General features: G+C 39.1%; 1 protein-coding gene across 1 annotated transcript in view; it reads left to right on the top strand.

Annotated features, from left to right (window-relative positions):
- Positions 1–324: 324 nt before the first annotated feature.
- CHL1 (cell adhesion molecule L1 like) overlaps positions 325–25,302 on the top strand; it is a gene marked incomplete at both ends in the record, with an annotated part of 53,272 nt that continues 28,294 nt past the window's right edge. The window contains 8 exons of the mRNA XM_080350748.1: positions 325–415; positions 2,427–2,532; positions 4,128–4,318; positions 11,123–11,245; positions 12,340–12,510; positions 14,298–14,345; positions 16,257–16,377; positions 19,331–19,515. Coding sequence (XP_080206874.1) covers positions 325–415; positions 2,427–2,532; positions 4,128–4,318; positions 11,123–11,245; positions 12,340–12,510; positions 14,298–14,345; positions 16,257–16,377; positions 19,331–19,515 — 1,036 coding nt within the window. The remainder of the gene's footprint in view (positions 416–2,426; positions 2,533–4,127; positions 4,319–11,122; positions 11,246–12,339; positions 12,511–14,297; positions 14,346–16,256; positions 16,378–19,330; positions 19,516–25,302) is intronic.

Here is a 25,302-nt window from a genome sequence, read left to right as displayed (position 1 = left end):
CTTCTGTGCTATAATGGGTTTGTAGTTTTGTGCATGTATTTTTTTTTGTTAGAAATTTAATAGACCTTCCCGAAGCCAGGAGGCAGGGAGAGAGGAGAGGAAGTTGTACCACTTAGTGAAATTTGCAATTTAACTGCAAATCCTGAAGCATTGCTTTAATTTAGGAACCTTGTTAGAGCCAAGTTAATGTTACAAGCTAATATGGCTGTTTCTTTTTCTTGCTAGACTTTCATTTTCACATCCTTACATCTGATTTGAAGTGACACTGAGAGGAAGCATAAGGTATCTCTCCTTCTGTTTGGACTCCTTGTTTAGAGAAGAGTGATGGAGACTCTATTAAGCACAAAAGGGATCACCATATGCCTATTTTTCTCTGTATTGAGTTTGGCAGCAGCTATTGAAATACCATTATCAGGTGAGTTGTAGCTATTTACCGAACACTTTGCTGTTTTGTTTTGGTATCCATTTTTTTTTTTCTTTTCTAACCTTTCCCTAAAGAAAAAAATAGTAAATTCTGCTTTTCAGTTGCTCCATTTTGAATTTAGTTCTGCCAGAACATGGCCTTTGGGAAATTCAGATGTGATAAAAATGTAAGCTGCTTTGTTTGGACCTGCTTAAATGTAGCAGTAAACTTGTCTAATAACATATATCTGTGTTTGCTATCAAACACACAGCGTAGCTCCAAGGGCTTGGTTTTGTCCTTCACATAAATTCCTCATTTTGGCTCTGAATCTCCCTGTATCTTGTTTGATGTACGTATACCCTTACTTACTTGTCTTGCATCCTGCTGTTTCAGTCTGAAAGAGGAGCAGGTGTATGTCTCAGGGCGTACATTAGTCCCCAGAGAAGCATTTCCTACACGTTGTGTACCGCCCAGGGAGCACCTCCTTTATCCGTCTGGCTATGATGCATTCAAACTGCCTGTTTTACACGGTTGGTGTGGTTTCAGGATATGTGTAAAATATGGGATGTAGCTCATAGGGGACAATCCAATAAAAGCCAGTGGACCCTGCTGCCTGGATTACAGCCCAGACCTCCCAAGCTTTGTGCTTTTGAAACATAAATGGACCAGGAAGATTATAAACTACAGACTTTTTTTCTGGGGGGGGGTGGGGACGGAAACCTCAACAATATTGGGTTTTGGATGAATTACGGTGGGGGTAAATACAGGAATAACTCAATCAACCTAAGGAAACATAAATGCAGGCTCTTTATGGGGCTTTGGGCCCTGTAGCCTCAAAGTAGGACACGGGCCAGTTTCAGGGCATCATGTGGACCTGCTGTGAGCCGTTAGCACTCCGGAATCTGCCAATAGCCCTGGCTGCAAAGAAGAAGTCAATCAAGCAGGTTTACAGGATATTTTACTAAAGCTATCCAAACTTGTTTAACAGTATTTGAAAGCAGACGTTTTCTGGAAGGAAGGTACCACAATGGTTCCTTGTGTTTAAATAAAGCAAAAGTGGAGCTGTGACTGTAAAGTACAGGACAAACTGTTTGGGCATCCCCTGATTTTAAGTAGCTACAAAGGGGAACCATCTAACTCTTAATTTGCTTTAATAAGGCATTTTATATTTTAATAAAAAGGAATTATGTCTGATCAGTGAAGCTGGTGGGCTTGGAAGTATTCAGCTTTGAGACTACATGATATGGCAAGACACCACATTTTGCTCCAGCTTTGAGCTTCCTGGGCTTGAAAGATAAACCAAAGACGATGTTAATTTTCTTCCTGGCTGTTTATAACAATGTGATGATCCTATTATCCCCAGCTCTGCTGCAGGGAGCATTCTCCCTCCTGTGGCTCTGTGTCACAGACATTTGCAGCACTTTAATTTCCATAGAAAAGAATAAGAAAAAGTTAGTGAAACACCACTGTGTGACCATGTGACTGGTAACAGCTCTTCCCCTACCATACCCTGGAGGGAATATAAAGTCATCTTTGCAGTCCATGGATTTCCTGGCAATTTTATCCAGGATGGAGATAGTAGTTTGCTACTTCATGTATGTGAATCTATGTCTGGATTAAAATGCCCGTTATTAACTTCACCACTGAATGAATTTACCAGTCCATATAACCATGCTTTGACTTTAGCTTTAGCATGACCACAGCTCTCCTCTGCCCTGGAAGGGCTGGACATAGGTGGAAGCATGTGCAGGTGATGCCCATGGGTGGCTGATGGGACATAGTGAGCACTGTCAAGCCTTTCTCTGCCTGCTAAGGCAACAACAGTGTTCAGTTTGGGGAGCAGAGAGTATTGTCAATGCCAGGAAGATGATGATGATGATGATAATCCTTTTTTTTTTTTAAGGCAAGCCTCAGTCTTCCTGGGAGTAAGACAATCCTGACATTGTCCCTTTCAAAGAAAGGACCTGAGCAGAGAACAGTTTTGCTTAAATGACATTTTAACCTGGTACCAATCTGTGTTCAGTTGTGCAGCTTCCAACAATCACGGAGCAACCTCGGAGCCAAGTTGCCTACCCTTTTGATGAGGACTTTACAATTAAATGTGAAGCTAGAGGAAACCCACAGCCCACGTGAGTACTGCTTTTACCTGGAGAAGCAAGCAGAATTTGAGTTTGCTTTTAGCCTTTACCAAACTTTGTTCTGGTTTTGAGGAGGGGAGGAATAGCTGATGTACAGTAACTGACTCGTCATTGTAAGGCAAGGTTAAGGTTTCTGTTTCCATTTAGGCCATTCAGCTTTTGTTGCTCTATCACTCCCTCTGTGAATGGATACCAACATGCCTTTTTCTTGTTGGCTGATGTTCCATTTCTCTAGCATGTGCTGAGTTCACCCCATGATTTAAAAGAGCTTGTCTGGGCTGTGCTGCAAAAGATAGGAGGTGTGTAATGGTAATTAAAAGGTCCCAGCTGGTCTTCTGCATTTTCCACAGCAACCTTAAAAATACCAAGCACAATTAACTGTGTATTCAGAGATCACATTTGCATTTTATCAGATACCTTGTCTGTACCTGACATGATCATGGCCGTGGTGATGTTACAAATATACATATAAGGAGTTATTCAAATAAATATCAAAATATAAGCTTTATGTATTTTACATCAATGTAGAAAGGAAGGATTTTTAATGAAAATGTGATTAACAAAAATGTAATTATAACATAGTAAAAGCTCCTCTCGAGACTTTCACCACTGGATGGTGTGTGGGCTAAGTTAATAGCTGTTTTGCATGTCATTTTTACTCTTTAATACTTCTTTTTTTTTTTTCTCTGCAACACCATTTAAATTTGCTTAAAAAAATTAATTGTTATTTTTATATCAAGATGATTTGATAATTTTTAATTGCACTATGAATTGAGATTAGTAGTTTTCCTTTATTTCATGTTTGTCAGTGGATCGATGAAAAGTTTCCCAGTGTATTTAAATCTATGTGATAGAGCTGGTTAGATGATAGGAACCCATATGCCTCTCGACATAGTCGCAAAGCAGTTTGCCTCAGTGAAGTGTGAAAACATACACTTCTTTTAACACTAATTTATTCTCTTGAAACACTGCAAAAATTTGTAAAAGGTATGTGTTTCACTAAATGCATGTTATATTGTAATTTCCAACTGTCTCTGCTTCAGAATCAGTTTAGCCGTTTGAGACTTCAAGATACATGAACTATGACAAATACTTCATGGTTCATCAAATTCATACCCCACTAGCATCAAAACTACAAATGATTCTATGTCAAGACCAGGAGAAACTCAGTCAAGTTATCTTATTTTCTTTTAGGTTTAACCATGGTACCTCTTGTAGATAGTGAGAAGAACTCCTGTCAGTCCTTGCTAGTCAAAACTACCAGCTCTCCTACAGACAGTTTTTTTGCAAAACTCTAGTTCCTTTGACTGTGTGGCTCTTGCTTTCACAGATGGTCTCTTTCATTTATTGTCCTTGCCTTAAGCTTTGTATTCTTATTTCATGTCACAGTCAGTTATCCAGAAGTAAAGTGTCCAACAAGAGAGACATGCCCAGTAGCTAATACAAGTTATAGTAGGACAGTGCTCATTTTACCATTCAACATTCTTCTTTTAAGTCTAGTTTTTCCTTTTATTTACCACTGGTTTTGTACCATAGTGCTCTCTGTTCTGTGACCTGTCCTTTGTAACATTTTTACTGGTTTTTAGCTTTAACTGGACTAAGGATGGAAAACCATTTGATTTATTATCTGACCCAAGAATAGTTGCATCTAACAACTCTGGAACATTTGTGCTTCAAAATCGAGGAATCATCACCAATTTTCAAGGGAAATATCGTTGCTTTGCATCTAATATGCTGGGAACTGCCATGTCAGAGGAAATTGAACTAATTGTTCCAAGTAAGGGCTTTTTCTTTGCTTTTGTTTTGTGATTTTGTTGTTGTTTGTTTGTTTGTAAAAACTGTGTTTCCTCAAATTAAATGGAGAAGAACTATGCTAATAGGGCATATATAACACGTGCTTTGTTGTTATTCAGTGAATACTGGAAGGAAAAAATAATTTCATTCCTGATTTTGAGGACAGAAATCTAAATGAGCAGATCTGAATGCAGGAGTTCAGACAATACCACTGGGCTCTTACTGATCTCAAAGTGCTGATACTGGCACTCCTTACAAACTTTAATACAAACACAACTAGGTAGATTATGTGTATATTTTCCCACATACATTAATTTTTAATTTTATTATTTACTTTTGCTTTCTGAATATCATCTGCCTTGCTTTGCCTCTAGAGGGTGGCTTGGTGGTTAAATTAGTATGAACTTTTTAATAGCAATCCTAGGTGAGCTGAATGTTCAATGACAGAAATGATTATTTGCTTTGACTTGACTGTTTAAATGCCTGTATAAAGCATTTGCTTTGTCTTTGCCATAAAATCCATAAGAATTCTTCCCTCATGTGTAGAGCCACTATTTGCTCTTGTGATGCTTCCACTTCCAACACCTTTCTCTTTATGTAAAGAAGAAAGCATCAATATTGATAACAATTGTAGTCTGCTAAATTCTCTACCTAATCTGGGTAGGGACATTTTCTTTGTGAGCCGATGCCAGCACTTCATGGAAATACAGAAATTAGAATATTTGGAGAGAGAAAACAAATAGCAGAAAAAATGGCAGAATAACCATCTTGCAGTTATTGAAATACAGTACAGGTATTGAAAGATATTAACTGTTCATGAAAGACATAATGGCATAAATAATGAAATAATGTTAGAAGTGTATTAAAAATTAAAAATGTAATGGACAATAAAGGAGTAGGAAGTCAGGGAAAACAAAATTCGTTTGAGTCAAATCAGTTTGTGGAAGTGTTGTAAAAGACACTTGGTGAGTTTGAGGAAACTCTTGAATTGGAGTGATCTTTCTAATACTGGAGAAATTCACTTGATAAAGAATTAGGTACCATGTAATGCTTTCACTTTCCAAACATTTACTGGAAAGCAAGTGTTGTTAGGAGTCATAAGGCTAATATTTCAGCTTGGCAACTATGAGTGTGTGAGCGCCCAGAAATTGAGAGGACAATGTGGTCTCCGTGTCAGAGCAAGGAACATGAAATCAGAAGCTGGGATGTGGGATGGGAGAAATAGCAGCTTATTACTGCAAAATAGTAACCGATGCAAATGTTTGAAGGCTCAAGTGAAAGTCATCCAGTCCACTGTGAGTTCGTTAGTCTGATATCGGTAGCGTTTAGAGTTTGGTATAAATGCTCACAGGGAAAATATCAAACATGCTGGTGTACAGATCCACTGTAAATTAGGCAATTACTGACACTGGGACAAATTACATCTATTTGCCCACACGTTTTGGAGCAGAGACTGGTACTTGTGAGATCACTACATGCATTCATGATAATGATGCAGAGGTGGTAGCACTTTGCCAGCTGTATTCAAGCAGAATGTAAGCTACTTGGCAAGTCACTATGCCAAAGAAGGGAAGGAAAATCTAGCAAGTCAGACTAGGCCAGTGTTTTCATAAATTACACTGCAGAGGGAGAATACAGGGTCTGTAAGGAAAATAACATTACTGCTGAGGAGAACAAAATACTGTTTACTCACAGTAGTCATTCTAGGAAAGCAACAGAAATGTCAGCAGAAATTATCATTAAATGTCACCTACATAATGAAAATACCACACCTCCCCTATATATGGTGACATTAAGGAGAACAGGGAAGAATGATGTCTGAAGAGCTCTGTATGTTTGCATTGTTTACAAAGTCCAAATTGGTACAAGATACATGCAGCATGAAAATGAATTTGAATGGTGAGAACACAGACCTCAGCTACCCTCATCCTGTATTTAAGGAATCTGTTGCTTGAATTACTGAGTAGGCTCAATGCCAGAGGAAGAAGAAGTACGATTTAAACTTCTTTAATTAACTGTGGTGTAAAAGACTCTTCATGGTAGACTGCATTAAGATTTATGCTCAGTATTTCTAAAGCTTTTGCTCTAAAAGACTGAAGATCTGAGAATGGAAACATAGCCCAAACGTAAAATAGTCTGGTAGCAGGCTATGCTATGCTAATGATGTTAGTTCTAGCATTCACAAAGAAAGCAAAACCTGTGTTAATATTTAAAAAAATACATGAATATTGTGAGATCATTAAAATATATTGAGCTGATGCTAAAATAGGAGGTCTCAGGAACCCACTTTGTGAAGGTATTTGGTATAGACTTTTTGGAAGAGGAAACAAAAGAGAGTAACTCACCAAGACCTTGCAGGAAGTAAGAATAAAATTTAAACCTCTTGCCTCCTAAACCACTGTCCTGTGCCTTTTACAACTTTTCTGGGCATCTAAATCATTGGGATCACACTGACTGTTGCCGGTGACCATCATTCTGGATAGGGCAACAGAGATTTACATAGGAAAAGAGACTGTCACTGATTCCACCATAAAAGCTTCTTTGAGAGGCAGTGTACTGACAGCCACAGTCTTCTTGATAGCCAGACTTTCCTAACTTTTTCAATTTAATGCAGCAATTTAAAAAATCCATAAATAAGCAGGATCCTATCTTGTAAACAGTTCAAATGCTTCAATGGAAATTACAGATTTAACTACTGCGTATACCACATGAATCAGAATATCAATTGCTGTACTGAGATGAGTATTGGAAGCTGCCCAAGATGTCTTCAGTATAACTTATGTAGTTTGTGACTGTAAGTCACGTTTATGATTCTTTGACATGCTGGGCTGTTCACTGCACATGATACAGATCTGTATACTAAACCAGTTAGCTACTAGTTAAAGTGTCTGCAGAGCTGGGAATTTCCAGGATATAAACATTTCTTGACTATTTCTACTTTTCCTCACTTTTACATCCTTTAAGGATTTGTTTGCATGGAAAAATTTAAGAATATATATGATGAGTCAGGCTAAGCATCTGTCTGGACCAGGACACATCTCCAACAGCATCCACAGAGAAGGTTATAAAAAAAAACCTGGTCTAGGGTCATGTTTTCCTACAATAGTTTCCAAATATGTTTGTTAATTGCTGATTTAACATAATGAGTTGACTTCCATTTTGTACCAGATACTGGTAGAAACCAAACACAGAGGTCTCAAGGAGTTTACAGTTACCTGGAGAAACCTTTTTCCTTCAATCCCTTAACACTTTACCCAGAAACATATAAAATATCAGATTGGATGGCTTCAGTTCTCATCTGAACTGCTATAAATTCCCATACTCGATACAGTTACAGTTGTGTGAAGTCACTGTAGTCAGCAATAGGACAAAAATTTAAGGTGTAGGACAAATTGTGCTAATAGGTACCTGAGTAAATCTGAAGCAATCCTGCTGGGGACTGGAGTAACCCAACTCTGGTTGCTATATTTCTAACTCTATACTGCTAAATTCGAATTTAGAATTTTATATTGCATTGTATTTGTCTCCCTCCTGTTTGATTTTTGTTGAAATACTGCATTTTCTGAACAGATAATAAGTAGGAAGGAGTGAACTGGCCTTCTTTCTGAAATTTCTCTCAGCCAACCTCATATGCCAGTGGTATGGCAGCCTAATCTCAAGTACAGTTCATTCATTAAACTTTGAGTCACCCCAGGGATTAGACAGCCTGGTTCCTTGCACAAATGACTCTGGACTTCAATAATCTTCCATTTCCATGATTTACACACTATCAAAGCACTCTAATTCTGTTTTTTGAGTGTTGTACAGCATTCACACTGCAACCTTGTTAGGAAATAATATTTGGGCAGTGAAGCTTTTCCCAAGATTATTTTGAGAGCTTTATATATCACAGTGGGCTTTTAGAAGATGTCTCCAGAATAGAAGTCAGGTGTGCAGTTTTTCATCTTCCCTGTGGCTGTTTCATACGTACCACTTGATTGCTTGTGTCATGAGAGCCATCCTGCTGGCACTTCAGCAAGCCTTTCTCAGTCATTAAATAATGTTGTTCTCCCTTGTGTTATGGATATGTGAGACGCAGCACTCGGAGCTACATTGAATTCTCTGTCCCCTCTCATTATATCCATGTGTGGGGAATTGCATGAAAGATTGACATGACAATTTTAATGGTATCGCTGCAAAGAGATCAATTGGTTGTAAATTTTACAGTGTTCATGTGCTGCATTGATAACTCCATACAGTATTAAACACTTTCATGACACAATTAATCTTATATGATACTTTCGAGCTTAATTCAGCTGTGATAGTTTCTGTGATCAGCCACAAATCAGTTGTGATTGATTCCGGAATATCTTCTAATTAAAACAGAGGAACACTGGAAAAAAATTGCAGTATGTACATACTGAAGACAAATGTGCAAGTGCTAAAGTCTAATGTGGTATTAGCTTCTTAGTTTTAATAAATCTCCTCATGCAGAATTCATAAGCGGTTATTTTTCTAATCTTTGTGACCTATGGGACCCCAGTAAGAAAAAATTCTTGTCAGAAGGTTTGGTTCAGGAATTTATCGTGGAAGTTGAGTCTTCCTCCTTTGCAATACTTCAAGGGTTCAAAACACTCTAGGTTATGTATTGAGAGGAAAATCAAAGTATTTCAATATTTTTCATAATGAAAAAAGCAAAACAAAACACCATGGAAGAACCTAGAAGACCCAACCCCCTGTAGCTCAAGTACTTGTTAGAGACTGAGATTCAAGTTGCTGCTTCCCTCATTGGAGACCAAAGGCAGACATCTGGGTTATGCACAGATGAATGCCAGTGCTGCCAACTAATGTCATAGAGACCGTGGTTTTTCACTGTCTCCTGGTGCAAATTGCTATCTTTTTATATAACTCTGTAATTATTGGGTACAGAAATTGGCTGAGAAGGCCAGTGTTTTTGACACCCAACTGGGATATTGGAGACTCAGATTTAGTTGTGCCAAATGAGGCAGAAAATGGGTCTGAACAAGAGTGTCCAATGTCCTAGATGAGTGATCTCACTATTAGTCTATCTGCTGATGTCTTTAGTTGTCTTAGTCAGAAATCTCTTATTCTTCGCTTGATCCTGCTTTCTTATAGGTTTGTTGAGAGTGATGTGCTTTTGGGAATGAATAAGTGTTAGATCAATAAATTGGCTTTTTCCTACTGGAAAATGTTCCACCTCTCCAGTAATCAGTAGATATATTTTCCAGGGCCTGAAGAGTATAGGTTGTTGAGAAGATTGGAATTTAGTATACAGTTTCCTTCATTATCTGAAATTTCACCTACAGAGTGGGTAATGCTCATTAGCTCTATTTTGCCTCTAAGAATTCACAACGCGTTAATAATCCTCCTGGAGATAACACCTATTCACAATCTGCATTCAGACAACCAGCATTATAATGATTGCTTATTTTTATGTTTGCTAATCCTACAATGTATAAAGTCTTCTCAGAGTCCTGGCCCAGCATCTCTCACCCTCCTTCTTTTCTTTGACTTCTGTGATGTGACACTGCAGATATCCTGTGGAGTTGTTAGATATCTGACGTTTCAAAACGTTTATTTGCTATCAGAGTTCTCTGTCATGACTTGAACACCAGAATGGCAATGTTTGCTGTGCCAGTTTATTCTGCACAGCCAGGATGTTTTTGTTCCTTTGCTCTTTAATTGCTGTTAATTTTGCTCTTTAATGCAATCACCTCAACTGAAACTTTTACTAGTTTGAACTTGCCTGGAATGAAAGCAGAAAACAACATCTGCCTTTAAGGAGTGGTTACATTTTGCAGACTAATTTATTTGCAATAATCTCTGAGCTTGAGTCTCCCAGTGCTTGGTTTGGTGCAGGCTCCAGCCCAGTTCTGCATACCCTCTACCTGGATGCACTGTGGTTACATTTTGGGCTGCTGAGACTGGCCAGGTTTGCCAAGTGTGTTTCAGGCTTTCAACAGTCTGCTGGCATCATTGCTGATGCTCTAGGTGATTAAACAATCCTTGATCTGTTAATTACTTAATCATATTTAAGCCCAAATAGTGTAGCACTTGTGCAACCCTGTGTATTCTTTAGTGCAAATGCTATCTCTGCATCCAGAAAGACAAGCTTGCTGAGAAAATCTGCACAGCAGAGGTGTTATACCTGAGGTGACGAGGAGGCAATATAATCTTTGAACCAGATTTCTGCTTCATCTGATTCTGGAGTTGGATAAGAATTGGGACAACTCCAGGCACAAGGCAGAATAGCTGCCTGATGTCTGTCCTCACCTGCACTGACTTGCAGTGGCAACTTGGGAACCATTTTTTAGCCAAAACTTCCGAGAACATACTGCACTCCCAGACCGGTTTCTGATCCCCGGGGAAGAGCCTGGAACCCCTATACCCAACTAAGCTTCAATCTTCAGTTCTTTGTGGCTTTGAGCTCTCCTTTCCAGACGGTACAAATAAATGAAGTATAGAAAGCGTTTGAAAATAAAGGCAGTAAAATAAAGCCTGAGTAAAGCTCATGGGTATCACAGACACCACCACTGTTCAGTTGCCTGACTTTTAATACTACATGCTGTGCACTTTATGAATGAAGAATGCTAACAGAGATTTTCTACTCTTAGTAAAAGTCATTATTACTCTGTATCACTTTGTAAATAATAATAGTACCTAAAACCAGAGAACTCAAAACATTATGTTAAAGTAAATATTTTGTTAAGAACTAATTTAAGGGAGAAGCAAAGGGCAAAATTTCAAGAAGTAAAAATAAAAGAGGAACATCTTTGGTTTTGTACAGGTGTACCAAAATTCCCAAAAGAAAAAATTGAGCCCCTGGATGTGGAGCATGGTGATTCTGTGATTTTGCACTGTAACCCCCCAAAAGGCATCCCACCTTTGCACATCTATTGGATGAATATTGGTAAGTAAACAATTTCTACATTATTAATATGAGGACACTCAAAACATTTGTCTTCCAGAGCAGTTTCATTAGAGATTCATAATTGATGTGCATGGTAATCATGCAAGTGCTCAGCAAAAGGATTGGGATACTGAAAAACAAATTTGACAAATGGAGAATGAAGATACATTTTTACATAACAAAAAGTTAAATTGTAGACTGTGTTGGCACAACATATTATTAAATATGAGTTATCAGAAAGCTTACAAATCAGTTAATTAGTCTACCAGTAATGAGGACTACTACATTTACAGTAGAAATTATAAAATGGGTCAATATACTATTACTATCATTACTATTTTTCTGTTTTCATAAATTAATAGTTGATTTATGATACTAAGAAAAAGAATCTGTCAGGTATGAATAATTATTTCCTTCTGGGTTTCTGTCATGTTTTTCTTCAGCATTTCTGTTCTGAAGGAATTTCTGGCTCTTGGGAAGCACAGTAACTTGGATTGCCTCCATGAGATGAAGGGTTTGTTTCTGAAGCTGACCAAGCACTTACAGAGACAGGGTGTCAGGTTAAACCTTTGATCTTGGAAGGCAGTCTCTCTACTCCTGACGTACATATTTAGCACAGACCTGCATTTGGCTGGATCAACAACATGACAGTACAGCAACCTTAGTTCCTACTAACACTCTCCTGCTGTAATCTGTAGTTACAGAAGAGTAAACTGCTTTAGAGCCTGGCCGTGGGGACATAAGTAAAAGGTGACCTCCATGTCATCATTACAGGCCTTTGTGTCAGGGAGAAGTGCTGGAAGATTCCTTTGATCTGAGCAGGGACTTTGTACTGAGTATTTTTTTATTATCAATTTCTCAATTAATAATTATTTTGAATATATTTTCTATATAAATATACATAAGATATTATCAATTATCAATCTTATGTCAAATATTTTTAAATAACTCATTGGTTATGCTGGGCCTTATGCCTCTTTTGCTTCAAAGTTATATTCAGTATCTGGAAGAAAATATGACAGGAGAGCATTAGTAGTCACATTGGTGAAACTGCTCGGTATCATTACCATATCATAATTATATTTTCTTGCTAGATTTGCAGCACATTCCGCAAGATGAAAGGGTCTCCATGAGCCTTAAGGGAGATCTCTACTTTGCAAATGTGGAAGAAAATGACAGTCGAAGTGATTATTGTTGCTTTGCAGCATTTCCAACACTAAGGACGATTGTACAGAAAATGCCAATGACACTCAAGGTTTCCCGTTGTAAGTCTGCGGATAAGTAGTTTCTTGTTTTCTGTTGTTTTTCGTTTTTCAACTCCCCAGGCATCAGCAAATGCAGATGTGTGTGCCCTATGTCTCTGATGGAATTCTCTCCAAAGAATATGCATGTTACTGTTCTTATCCCTGCATTATTAACCTTACTCTAAGGGCTAAATTCAACCAATAAAAGCTTTTTGCAGCTACTGGGCCCCAAAAGTGCTCTGTTCTTCCTCCTGTTCTCCCCCCAGTGAAAGCCAACGATGCATTAGGGAAAGCTGCTCTTCTTGCGGTCCAGTGAGTCAATGACAGGTGGGACTTCACAGGATCTTGAGGACTTTCTGTGGTCACCTCCTTCCTGGGTCCAGGCCTGGTTTGGTCTGGGTGTAACAATGTAGTTGGGAAGCATGGTGCTTTCCAGGTCTTTGCAGTCCACCTCGATCTTCAATAAGAATGTTCCATATCCTTAATGAAATGGAAATCAAATTTAAAAAAAAACCAAAAAAACCACATTTCATTTATTTATTTATTTTAATTTCTCTGTATTCCTGTAGGCTCTGAGGGTAAATGGTTGCAGGTACTGCTCCTGCCCCTGAGTCTCACCTGGGAATGTGGGGTTTGCTGTCCCGTCAACATGCATGTGCATTTGTCTGTGTGTATTACCTACTCACTGTGGTATCAAACTACTAATTCCAGCTGTGTAAATCTACTGAATACATGGGGTGTATAGGTCTTAGTGTTAGAAACAGAGGAAAATAATACAAATATCCAAGGAAAAAAAATTCAGCCTTTTAGGGCATGCTCTCAGCTGTGTTAAATCAGCAAAGCCCAATAGAAGCCGGTGGAACTAAGGCAGCTTATAGCAGCTGGAGATCCATTCTGTTCTGCTTGAGTCTCTTCTGGCTGCAATAGTTTCTGGTGTCACTTGTACCACTCACTGAGTCTGCCCATGCCCTTAATATCAGGCTTCTGTTTCACTAATTCTTCTGACCTTTTGGGCTTACATAGCCCAGAAAGCCAAGGAGATTTTTCTTCATGAATGAAAGCCTAGTATTTAATACATGATTTTGAGAGTTTTCTTGTCAGGATAAAAAAATAAAGGATTAGTGTAGTGGGTTTGTATATCTTAATACTTGCTTAAACCGTATCTTGGGATAATAATTGTGAGAAAATCAAAATGAAATGTTGGTTTCCATAGCTTTTCTACTGGGTTCAGTCCCACACAGAGACAGATTACAGAAATAAGAAATGGGGTTTGATTGTGAGGTCACTGATAGCCCTGGCAGTGGCCCAGCAAAACACTTCAATGTATTCACCTTGCCATTGAAGTCAAGAGACTGGGTGCAGACAAATATGAGGCACATATGTTCTTGTAAACTCAGCTTGAGACTGCTCACTCCTTTCTGTGTCAAGTTCTTGTTGGTGAACTATATTAAAAAATTACATAGAAAAATGTAGACAATAAGAAAAAAGACACTGAATATTTTTTTTTAATTCTTTATAATGATTACTTACAGCTTAGTGATTTTTTTTATTATACTAGGTAGCTAGGATGAAATTATGATCGTATCACCTATGAAATAATTTGCAGAATAATACATAAATTTGAAGAATTGTCTTTGTGTTTTCATAAATTTTTTTGTTCATCTGTTGCTTTACTTTTTTTTTTTTTCCTTCTTCTTTTATGAGAGAAATGGGGGGGGCATCCTTTTGTTTTGGTTGATTTATTGTTTCTTTTGATTCTATATCAACTGTGCATGTTTGTGTTTGGTTGTCACTTTTATTTATTTCAGTTAAGCATGCTAATGACTCAGGCTCACCTAATGCTGCAGTTACTAAGGGTGAGTTGAATGCCTCTGTTATTTAACCTTTAAACTGAGAATCTACCAGCTGAGATGAAATGTGAGCTGCTGCTCAGTAAAAAGAAAAAAAAACCCACAAAAAGCCTTTTTATTGTGATGGGATGGATTTAAGTGGTCCATGGAGTACAATTTGCCCATCTTGTACTTCTTGACAGAAATCTGAAGGGTTTTTAACAAAGAGGTAGTTTTCTTACTCAGGAAAAGAACATTCACATTTCATAATGTAAGTAAGGAGGTTGATGTCCTGGGATTCTCATGTTATCAGTTCAGAACAGGAACCAGACCTGGATGCTCAAAATCTCCCTGTGGCTGATAAGATGCTTGTGTTAGGTACCCACGATTTGAAGCTGTGAATTCATGTATATTAGGGCTGCATTACTGCGGGTGAGCTTAAAGTGTGGATTTATAGAGCTCTAGGTGCTCTGTGTTAATTGTCCCCATCTCCAGCTGCAGCTTGGGTAGATGGGAGGTGATTCTCTTTGGCCGTATATTGCCGTCTGATACTCACCGCAGGGTAAGCACTACAATAAAACACTTCTCATCCTGGGGATTCACATCTTCCCCTGCTTTGTGCTTCCCTTTTTGTGGAGCAATAGCCTGCAAATATTCTGCTGAGGTTTATGCAAGCAATGCATAGGTCATAAGGCAGCTAGTGGCTATTCCTGCGATTCTCCACCCAGTTAATTTCATTTAAAATACATGAAAATGAGAGTTTCAGTTTTTACATGTAGCTCTTGACTCTGGTTTATTTGGTTAAATTGCTTCTGAGAGCCTCTGTGTTTCGCAACGCCCAATTTTAAACTTCTGGAAAACCCCATTTTGTGGACAAGCACTGAAGTTTTTAAAAAAGGGTTCTACTCAAGTATTTTGGGGTGATTAACTCAAAACACTGATCAGTCCTCAAGCCTTGAACCATAGACACCAAGCATTGTGAGCAGAACAAACACGGCTTGTGCAGAGTGACAGACACTCAAAAACTGATATTTTTTCCCTAAGAGAGATGCCTGAGCTCCTGTCACTGCCCAGGAATGGGGACTCTCTGCCTTTGGCAGTGGGAGGTGGAGGGCAGGTGAAAACCCTGTGAGCATATCCAGAGGCTGCAGTTCTGGGCACTTGTGACACAGATTTGTAGATATACAAAGCAAGGGGATGAAAAAAAAAAAGAAAATGTTTTGGAGAGATACATGGGGTCTTTTACCAAATCATCCGTAACTGACTATTTTTGAAGAACTAGTACCATTTAGGGACTTATTCATTACTGTGCTAATTGTTATTATAGTGATAACTGGATAGCCATTTAACTCTATGCATATTTCATCATGAAACCATTGTTTGGCAGCCCGGAACAAATGGTCCGTTGAAATCAAATGCAGGTCAATCTTGTTTTATTATTTTAACAGTCTTCCTTACAAATTGTATCTCCATTACTGTAGATTTAATAATTGTAACAAGGACAATTCTGTGGGATATTCAAGTGAGGAAAGATGGGTTTTCCTCTGAAACATAAAAGATGATGAAGTCAATGCAGAAGAAAGGTGCTAAGAAAGATGGTGTGGATCAGAAGATGAGCAATTGAGAAGATCAGTGTACCAAGACTGGCTGAGGTATATGGTAGAATGGGCCAGTGCTTGGGTAGCAGGACATGAAACCATAGGAAAAGGGGTTTCACCAGCACTACTGCCTGTTGTTACACTTGTAGTCATCTTCTGACTGTAAGCAGGAGAAACAGGAGAGTCATGGATTAGTCTCAGGCTATATAAATAAAAAGTTAAATTTATAGATTGAGGTCCAAAACCTTCTGACAGAGTAATGTTTATGGCATTATTGAAGGGCAAGCAAAGGCTCTAAGTTTCGTTTCTAACTTTTATTTTATTTTATTTTATTTTTTAGCAAATTTTATCAAGGAACGGAAACCCAAACTGCTGATCCCTCCAGAATCTGCTGGCAGTAGCTCATCAGTCACTGTCATCAAGGGAGGTGTCCTGCTACTTGAATGTATTGCTGAAGGGCTGTGAGTAATGCTCAATACTGCACAAACTTAATCACTTTTTGAAATAGAATTGAGGAAAGAAAAAGCCATATTAAAAGCTGTACAACTACAAATGAATGTATCTACCTGCCCAAACAATTTTAAATTGAACCTCTATGCAGAGTTTTTCTAAACCATTCATACTCCATGTAAAGCAGCAGAGAGCTAGAATGCAACATTCATATATTTGTTATTGCTGTAGCTTAGAAATAAGCAATTAGAATTGTATTGTTGTTAAGTATTGATTTTTATTTTTTTTACTGTTATATTGGGAAAAAAATATTATGGAACTTTTCTACAGTAGTACTACTTTTGAGATGTTGAGACATTAAATAACATCAGGGTTCAGCTTCTGTGGTTTGGCTCACAACCTATAATGTTTCTTTTTTAATTTTGCCAACTCAGTTTTGGTTCAAATGCTCAAAAATCATTCAGCATTTTTCCAGGTGTCAGTTCTCAGGTTTTTAAGAGAAAAGTTCTTGAGTCATGTAATACGAGGCATCCACTAAAGAAAGGCACCATTGAGTGAAATGGTGGTCCATGTAGCCCAGTTGCAGTGGGAGATGCTGGCTTGTGCATATGAACCTGGCTGCTTCTGTGGTGCCAGCATTCAGAATTCCCATACAAAGGATATTCCTTCCACGTTGTTCTCACACACAACAATATGTCAAGGAATGAATGTCACAATTTTGTAAAAATACAGTGAACTGCAGTCAGCCAAATTGTTTTGATTCTGCTAAAACTAACACTAACGAGCTAACTTCGAATTTAGTTCCAGTGCCCCATTCCTATGCATGCCTCTGGTGCTTTGTACTGCACAGATATCTCAAGTTTGTTATTGCTATTATCATTTATGTTAGAGCACTGTTCAAGCTCTAGTTGTGGATCTGGCTGTATTAAGCATGGCAGAATATCTCAATGAAGAGATGTTTGCTATAATAACATAGAGGAGGATTAAAGTGAATGCTACGTGATGGGAAATCGGGACAATTTTGTTCCTTACTGTAAATAACACAGGACAAAATAAGGGCAAGGTAAGCGAATGCCTAAATAAATATTAAGTGCGGTTCTCACAAGCTGCAAATACCTCTCTCAGACATTGTTCCTGCTGCAGTAACTTAAATAGACAGAAGCCCCGCTTTGCTGTCAGTCCAGTTATCCAGTTTTTACTGTGTGTTTGTGGATGCAATAAACTGCCCCAGAAGAGTTGGCACCAGAGAAATAAGTTAAGCAAAAATCTCTCTAACTGCTAAAACCACAATGAAAGCTCAGTTTCTTCTGGTTTTTTTCTGTTAGATCTTTTTGTTGAATGGAGACTTAAATCATTGTCTTCTCATGCTGTATGGCGGAGCTGGAGGTCTGTGAACACAGGCGGTGGCTAGCAGATAGATAACTCATAGTAAAGGCTGTGCAATTATGTCCCCTCTAGAAAATTCCAAAATTGGGATGTTTATCTGCCTGAACAAGCGTGTTTGGGGTATTTTGTTTTTCTGTGTAGGAGTGAAAGGGCATTTCTCATTCAAGCTGGCAAGATTATGCCTCTACGGTCGGTTACCATTTCTGAGAGAAGGTGAATTACTTGTCTCTGTTGGATTCACTCCAAGTATCTGCAGTGAGTTTTAGTTCCCTGTTGCAACACTTCCTTGTCTAGTTCACTAGTCATCACAGGCGCACAAACCTCCACAAGTCCACAGCTATGATTTTATAGTGTTTTCAGGGTACTTAATAGGCAAATCACCTTGGAAATACACAAATATGAATTTTCATGTGCAAGAATTAATATAACGGAAATATTTTTGTTTCATCTAAAATTTTCAAAGAAATTTTGTTTAAGATTTTTTGAACAAAAAGGTTTGGGGTTTTTTTTAGTCACTTTTGAAAGAAGACAAAGTACTTCTTTGTTTGCTCACCAAACAAACATTTTTCGCTGAAACCCTTCAAAAACCCAATATTTAGAGCAAAATTAAGCAATATTTTTGTTAAAATTCCCATTTTCAGCAGAAAAATGATCAGCTTTGCCTATATCTCTGCCAATCCATTCCACCAAATGTCCACAAACCACAGAAGCGGATAGACTGAGCCAGATTTCAAGCAACTAAAATCAGGGGTAGCCAACTGCAAACTAAGGAATTAAGTCCATTTCCAATCTGTCATTTTGAAGACTTATAATCCGAGTAATGACAGTGTCAAGAGGGCATTGCCTCAATACAACACCAGGGCACCGCAGTGCCTGAGTTTGGTACAAAAGCAGGACAAGGTCTCTCGCAGGAAATAATAGGATATTGGCACGGTTATGTTCACTGCTCATGGAAAACCATAATTTCTTGGTATCCGAGGCTTTGAGTAGTCTGTGCCCGGGCATTTTGCCACAATAACAGATGGACACAAGAGTAAGCAGATATGACACTGTGTGTCGTGTATGGTGTCGGGGTCGTGAAGCCCAGCTGGGAATGTGCAGACAACAGTCTGTCCTGAATTTCTGTGTCACTGCCATTTGCTTTCTAAAAATGTAAGAAGCATTTTCAGCCATCTCCAGTGGCTGGACACCTTCTAATCAGGCAGGACACTGAGTGAAGTCACTGTAATAAAGTCTTTACCTCCTTGTCTGTCCTCAGGTGCCCTTTTGGAGTAGGATGAAATGAGCTCCCTCCCCTCTCCCGCAGTCTGTGCCAACACACATACAAGGAATGCAGCCTCATGCCATGGCCTGGTGTTGGCTGTGAAGAACCTGTTCACAGGGGCTCTTCAAACCAAGCAGTTTAGACTAGCTGTAGCCTATAGTATAACCCTTATTATAGCCCCAGTGTTTTAAAAGGGCTCAAAAGTCTGAAAGCTTCACCTTGCAAACCGTACGCATGAAGTTGAGCAGCTCTGCTAACATAAAGCATCACAGAAAGCCTAGTATTCAACTAATTATTTTTTTCTTTGCTATCAGCCCAACTCCTCATCTAAGCTGGGTCAAACTCACTGGAAACCTGCCCAGGGATGAACCAGAAACAGAAAACTTTGGGAAGATACTGAAGATAGAGCAAGCAACTGCAGCTGATGAAGGAACATACCAGTGCACAGCAAGCAACCCCATGGGGAGAGCGAAGCACGAGTTCCATGTTCATGTGGAAGGTGCTGAGTACGCTTTACTAAGCTTACTGATTTTGAACAGAGAGGTGGTCAAAGGAAGTAAATAAGGACCTTTGCTAATGTCACTCAGTGTAATGCATAAATTCAACCAACTCTATCAACTTATGTTAGCCAAGGACCTACTTTCTAGTTTTGGGAAGCTTGCAGAAAGTAGCACCTTTTTAAAAATTAAAAAATAGAAATGATGAATTGTTTTCCTGAACCACGAAGGCTCTACAAAGTGGTAAACAGGAGTACAAATACATGATTAGATCCAATACTCTAAAAACGTGAGTTAGTCATACAGACCTATTGATGAAATAGCTTTTACTAACCTCAATATCAGACCAAATGATCTAATCATTCTACCTGGTCTTAAAGAATGTGAAAATGGCTATACTGAGTGAGATCAGAGGTACATTTAGCTTAATTTCCTTTCTTTGGCTTCCACCAAAAGGGAATGCCTAGGGACGATTGTAGAAATGCAGTGAGCAAACATGGTACTACCCTTCTCTTCCCCTTCTTCATGTGCTCCCTTGCTATCACTGCTAAGGGTGGTTTCTATAGCCCCTGAAAAGCATAATAAAAAATTATGAAATATAGTAAAAAAACAAACAAACAAAAAACCCACCAAACTTTTAACTGACTTTAAACAGTTAAAAAAACCCCTGAAATATGACCTTTTTGTCATCCCACTGAGTATCCAAGGCCTGTTCCCTCCCTAGTGTGCATGCTTGGAAGGATGACCAGTTCTATGTTAGCAACATTTGTAAATACTCTGAGGTTTCCACTTGTGCGTATCTTACACTTGTGCGTAGGGTGGTGCATGAGCACACACACATCTGGTGGCTGAAGAGGGTGAGTGCTGGGTGCTTGTGCTGGCCTAGTGAAACAGAGAACCTGCCGTGTTTGTGCATCCCTTTGGTTGTCATTTATTTGTATTGCTGCTAAATGAAGGCAGATGAACGAAGCCAGCCAAGATACCTTCAGAACAGGCATCTTGCAGAGTGCAGATAGAGGTACACAGCACCTGCTTTCCTTCCATCCTCCTTTCTCCCTTCTCACTCTCCAGACCCTTCATATGAGGCACATGCAAGTGCTCTTTTCCAGAAGCAAAGCAAACTCCTAAAGAGACTTAGCAGAGACAAGCGAGCCTACCACTGCAACTCTTTCAGCAAGGTTGCCCATAAGTAGCTACAAAAAGAGAATCCTGAAGCAGAACTGAAAAACTTGCTGAAAACAGAGTCTTTTAACTGATGAAAAATACTCCGGCTTCTGATTTGCAGAGAAAAAAAAAAAAATCACAGGCAGTATTAAACTGTTGGAGTTTGCCAACTGCTTCATGTTAATCTGTGCTTCTTCCTGCTCTGTGGTCTCGAGGAATCCTGATGGGAGGAAAGGCACTTACAGCTACCTGCTCTGTGTTGACCGAGCTGTGGAAGAGCCTTTTCTCCCAGTATGTGATAAATCTTCCCCATTCTCTTGACACAACCTGGTGTTTTACAGTCTTCTTTTCCACCCTGGAAGTGTGGCAGAGAAGGATACCAGGGCATGGCAAGTTTTCAGCTGTGACGGAGAGGAAGTGCTGACTCCTAGAAATCATTCCAGATGGTTTGGAGCATCTCTGCTGTAACTGAATATTTTAACAATCTGGCTATGATTTTCTCGGCTGTAAAAATTGAATCCTTCAAAGAAATTGCAGGAGCTGCAAAAACTAAAATACCAGAGAAATAACATTAATTAAGCTGTTCAGAATATTGATCCCTTTCTTCCCCACTCTCTAGAAGGAAAAAAGGGAAGAAAGATTTGAGCAAATTGTTGTTCCTGCTCATTAACAAACAAGTACCTAAAAAAAAAAAAAATAATAATAAAAAAAAAAGTAAAAAATGCTTTTGCAATCGCTATTAAATTAATTTCCCATGTGTGTAACTAATGAAGGCTACTGTCACACTAGCAGGAATTCTTCCTATTAGGAGTCACCTCACATGCAGGTTATCAAGGTAAAATTGAACACAAACACTGTCTTCTTCTAGAATTTCTAACCAGAAAATGTCACTACCATTTATCAGAGGTGGGCATGTTCATCATTCTTGCAGCAACTCCTGTGTATCCACTCAAGGGCAGATTTTGAGTTGTTGAAAGTGAGTATTAATTTCTGTTGGCTCCAGGGAGGTTATGCTGACATAGGGCATCCTCTCACCTGACAGGCTCTTCTAAAAGGATGCATGCAGGGTGAAGAAAATTAAACACAGAAGAAAAATTATCTCAGTTAACCACCAACCATTCTCAATCTAATGCAGGCATATAAATCAGGATTTTGCCATCATTCCTGCACTATGGCACGTTTTCTGTTCTTCTTTCTGATATCTGAGGATCTCAAACCAATACCCCAGCCTTCTAAATAACAGTCTTAATTACTGGTATTTGCATGCAACCCACTGATTAATCCTACAGTAGTCTGAGGGCAAAGATTCAGACAATTATTATGAAGCATATGAAAATACTCAGCTAGCAAATTGCTTGCCTGTTTGTGCATTTTAATCTCTCTTTGCAAGGAAAGATGTGGCCTGAAACACTGAAACAGGCACAAAAACCTCATTGTTGTCATTCAAATGAGAGGGAATTATTAAAAAAAATAAAAGGCAAAAACCAAAGCAAGCTCACAAATTGCCCTGACTTCAAATGTTTGTTTGTTTGATTATTGTATATAATCGCCTAAACCCAATATAAAATGTACATAAAACCTCAAAATCTTGTCACTATCACAGTGCCTGATTTAATGGTACCTTGATCTTGACTGAGGCTCCTAGACTATGTTTAACAGAAATAATTATTACAACGTAGACTGCAAGCTGGGAGGAGTGGCTGACACAGCAGAAGGCTGTGCTGCCATCCAGCGAGACCTGGACAGGCTGGAGAGTTGGGCAAGGAAAAAATTAATTAAATATAACAAGGAAAAGTGCAGAGTATTGCATCTGGGCAGGAACAACCCCAAGTTCCAGTGTAAGTTGGGGAATGACCTATTAGAGAGCAATGTAGGGGAAAGGGACCTGGAGGTCCTGGTGGACAGCAGGATGACCATGAGCCAGCACTGTGCCCTTGTGGCCAGGAAGGCCAATGGCATCCTGGGGTGTATTAGAAGGGGGGTGGTTAGTAGGTCCAGAGAGGTTCTCCTTCCCCTCTACTCTGCCCTGGTGAGACCACATCTGGAATATTGTGTCTAGTTCTGGGCCCCTCAGTTCCAGCAGGACAGGGAACTGCTGGAGAGGGTCCAGCGCAGGGCAACAAAGATGATTAAGGGAGTGGAGCATCTCCCTTATGAGGAAAGGTTGAGGGAGCTGGGGCTCTTGAGCTTGGAGGAGATTGAAACCTTATTAATGTTTACAAATATATAAAAGGTGAGTGTCATGAGGATGGAGTCAGGCTGTTCTTGGTGACAATCAATGATAGGACAAGGGGTAATGGGTTCAAACTGGAACACAAGAGGTTCCACTTAAATTTGAGAAGAAACTTCTTCTCAGTGAGGGTGACAGAGCACTGGAACAGGCTGCCCAGGGAGGTTGTGGAGTCTCCGTCTCTGGAGACATTCAAAACCCGCCTGGACGCCTTCCTGTGTAACCTCATCTTGGTGTTCCTGCTCCGGCAGGGGGATTGGACTGGATGATCTTTTGAGGTCCCTTCCAATCCCTGACATTCTGTGATTCTGTGATGATATAATAGCTACAGGCCTTTGCAGCTATGTCTTGTAATACTTTCATTACTCAGCTAGCAAAAAATAAAATATATTAAGATAATGCGAGGCAAACACATGGCTGGTTGTTTTAATCAGGCTCAAACTGTAGTTCTGTGTTTCACTGGAAAACTGCGTCAACTGGGATGCAGATCCCAAGGTGGTAACTGCATCTGTAGCTGCAGACGATGCCCCCAAAGCAGGGTAGATTGACAGGCCTTGGGAAGACATGAGGAGAATTTGAAATGATCTTGACAAATTGGGAAAATGGTCTGGAATCAAAAGGATGGGCTTCAATAAGTACAAGTGCAGAGCAATTCTCATCAGGCAGTACTAATTGGCTCCATAAGCATGGGATGGAAAATGTCTGGTTAGACTAGTCTGTAGGATGTATAAAGGATTGCAAGCTGAGCATGACTTGGAAATAATAGTCTTGCAGAAAATGCGGAAATCATCCTGGAAAGTATGAAGGAAAGTGGTGTAAGAGAGACTACTGAGAACTGATAAGGCCTCATGTGACACAAGCTGTTATACATCAAGGCTGGGCTTGACTCAAGACAGTTCAGAAAGCAGCAAGAGTAGTCACAGAGCTCAAAAACATGTCATTTGAGAAAAAAAATGATAAACATGTTTAATTTAGGAAAGAATGGATCTGAGGACTGCATAGCAGCATTCAGATGCACTGAAGTTTCTTCACAACGTAAAATAACAAATTTTTCTCTTAGTTCCCTGGAGATAATAGAAGATACAATTAGACTTAAATTGCAGCAAGGAAGAAGTTGGTTAGGTGTCGAAAATTTTTTCTAGTTCTGTGAAAGTTTGGATCCATTGGGGGTGTTTTAGGTGTAGATGATCCTGCTTTGTTGCAGAAGGATGAAATAGATGCCTATTTTAGATCCCTTCTATTTTTGGACCTGTCATTATGTTTCTGTAAAGACATGAATCTATTAACAAGGGGCCCCACAGTTATAACTCTTACCAAGAAGAATACATTATGCAGTGAAATATTTACCATGCTGCATTGCCCATACAGATTAACAATGTGACTGTCCTAACGTTTTTTTTTGTAGTTGCTAAAAAGTCTGTGTATATTTTGTTATTCTTATGTTCTATATACTTATACGTAGTGTAGCATATCTACCACAGAGAAAAGGGTTTCTTCAGCCTTTCTGTGAAATTACATTTCATACTTGACAAAATCTTATTGCCTATGGCTTTGCAGCTGCATCACTTTCTTGGGGCAAATACAGCAATTCCCATGCTGAGAAGGGAAAGCAGTGGTGTAATTGGTCTGCAGCTCACTTCCAGAGCATAAGCAGAGATGAAAATAGGAAGGGATCTATTGGGTGTTTTGTATCCAGTCTGCTTGGTGTGTCATCTCCAAAACAAGGAAATTTCTTGTGTCAAGTACTGTGTTCGTCGCAGACCTAGTGAAAAACAAAAAAAAAAAAAAAGGAAAAGTTTGTCAGGACTATCACAAACCTGTTCACATTCATGCCTTTGGCCTGTCTTTTCCTGATGAAAGCATAATGTATATGAGAGAGAGAGGGAGGAAAAAGATCTGCATAAACCATGTTCTGCTGCTTATAGAGGTTTTCCTGGAGCCTAATACAAGGAATTATAACAAGTGTGGTCATGTCACATGCTGCTCTACAGGAGGGCAACCAGCCCTGCATGAGGAAAGTGGTAGAGGAAATCTCTACTTTGTGAAGGAAATGCAAAGATGTTATAATTTTAGATAAACTTCAGCATCTTGAATTTTACTTCAGCCTTAAGTGTTGCTGAACAGTGTTTCTTTCTGGGTGCTCTGTTGTGGAAATGGTGGACTTTGTGTGGAATCTCTTGTGTATCACACTTCAGGGTGTTTTTTTTAATATATCTCTGTGAATATGAGCAATGATGTTTTGTTTTAGTATATAACACTGATAACATCTGGAGATGTATTACCAGGCAACAGAGCTCTGTTAATCTTCAAAGCATTTTATAAGCATTAACTAATGAATCCTCATATTTCCCATACATTAGCTCATAATTTTCAAATAGGGAAAGAGGCCCAGTAA

Source organism: Nesoenas mayeri, assembly GCF_963082525.1.
Source record: "Nesoenas mayeri genome assembly, chromosome: 10".
Taxonomy (NCBI): Eukaryota; Metazoa; Chordata; class Aves; order Columbiformes; family Columbidae; genus Nesoenas; species Nesoenas mayeri.
The sequence above is the reverse complement of the archived record's forward strand: the minus strand, read 5'-3'. Positions and strand labels throughout refer to the sequence as shown.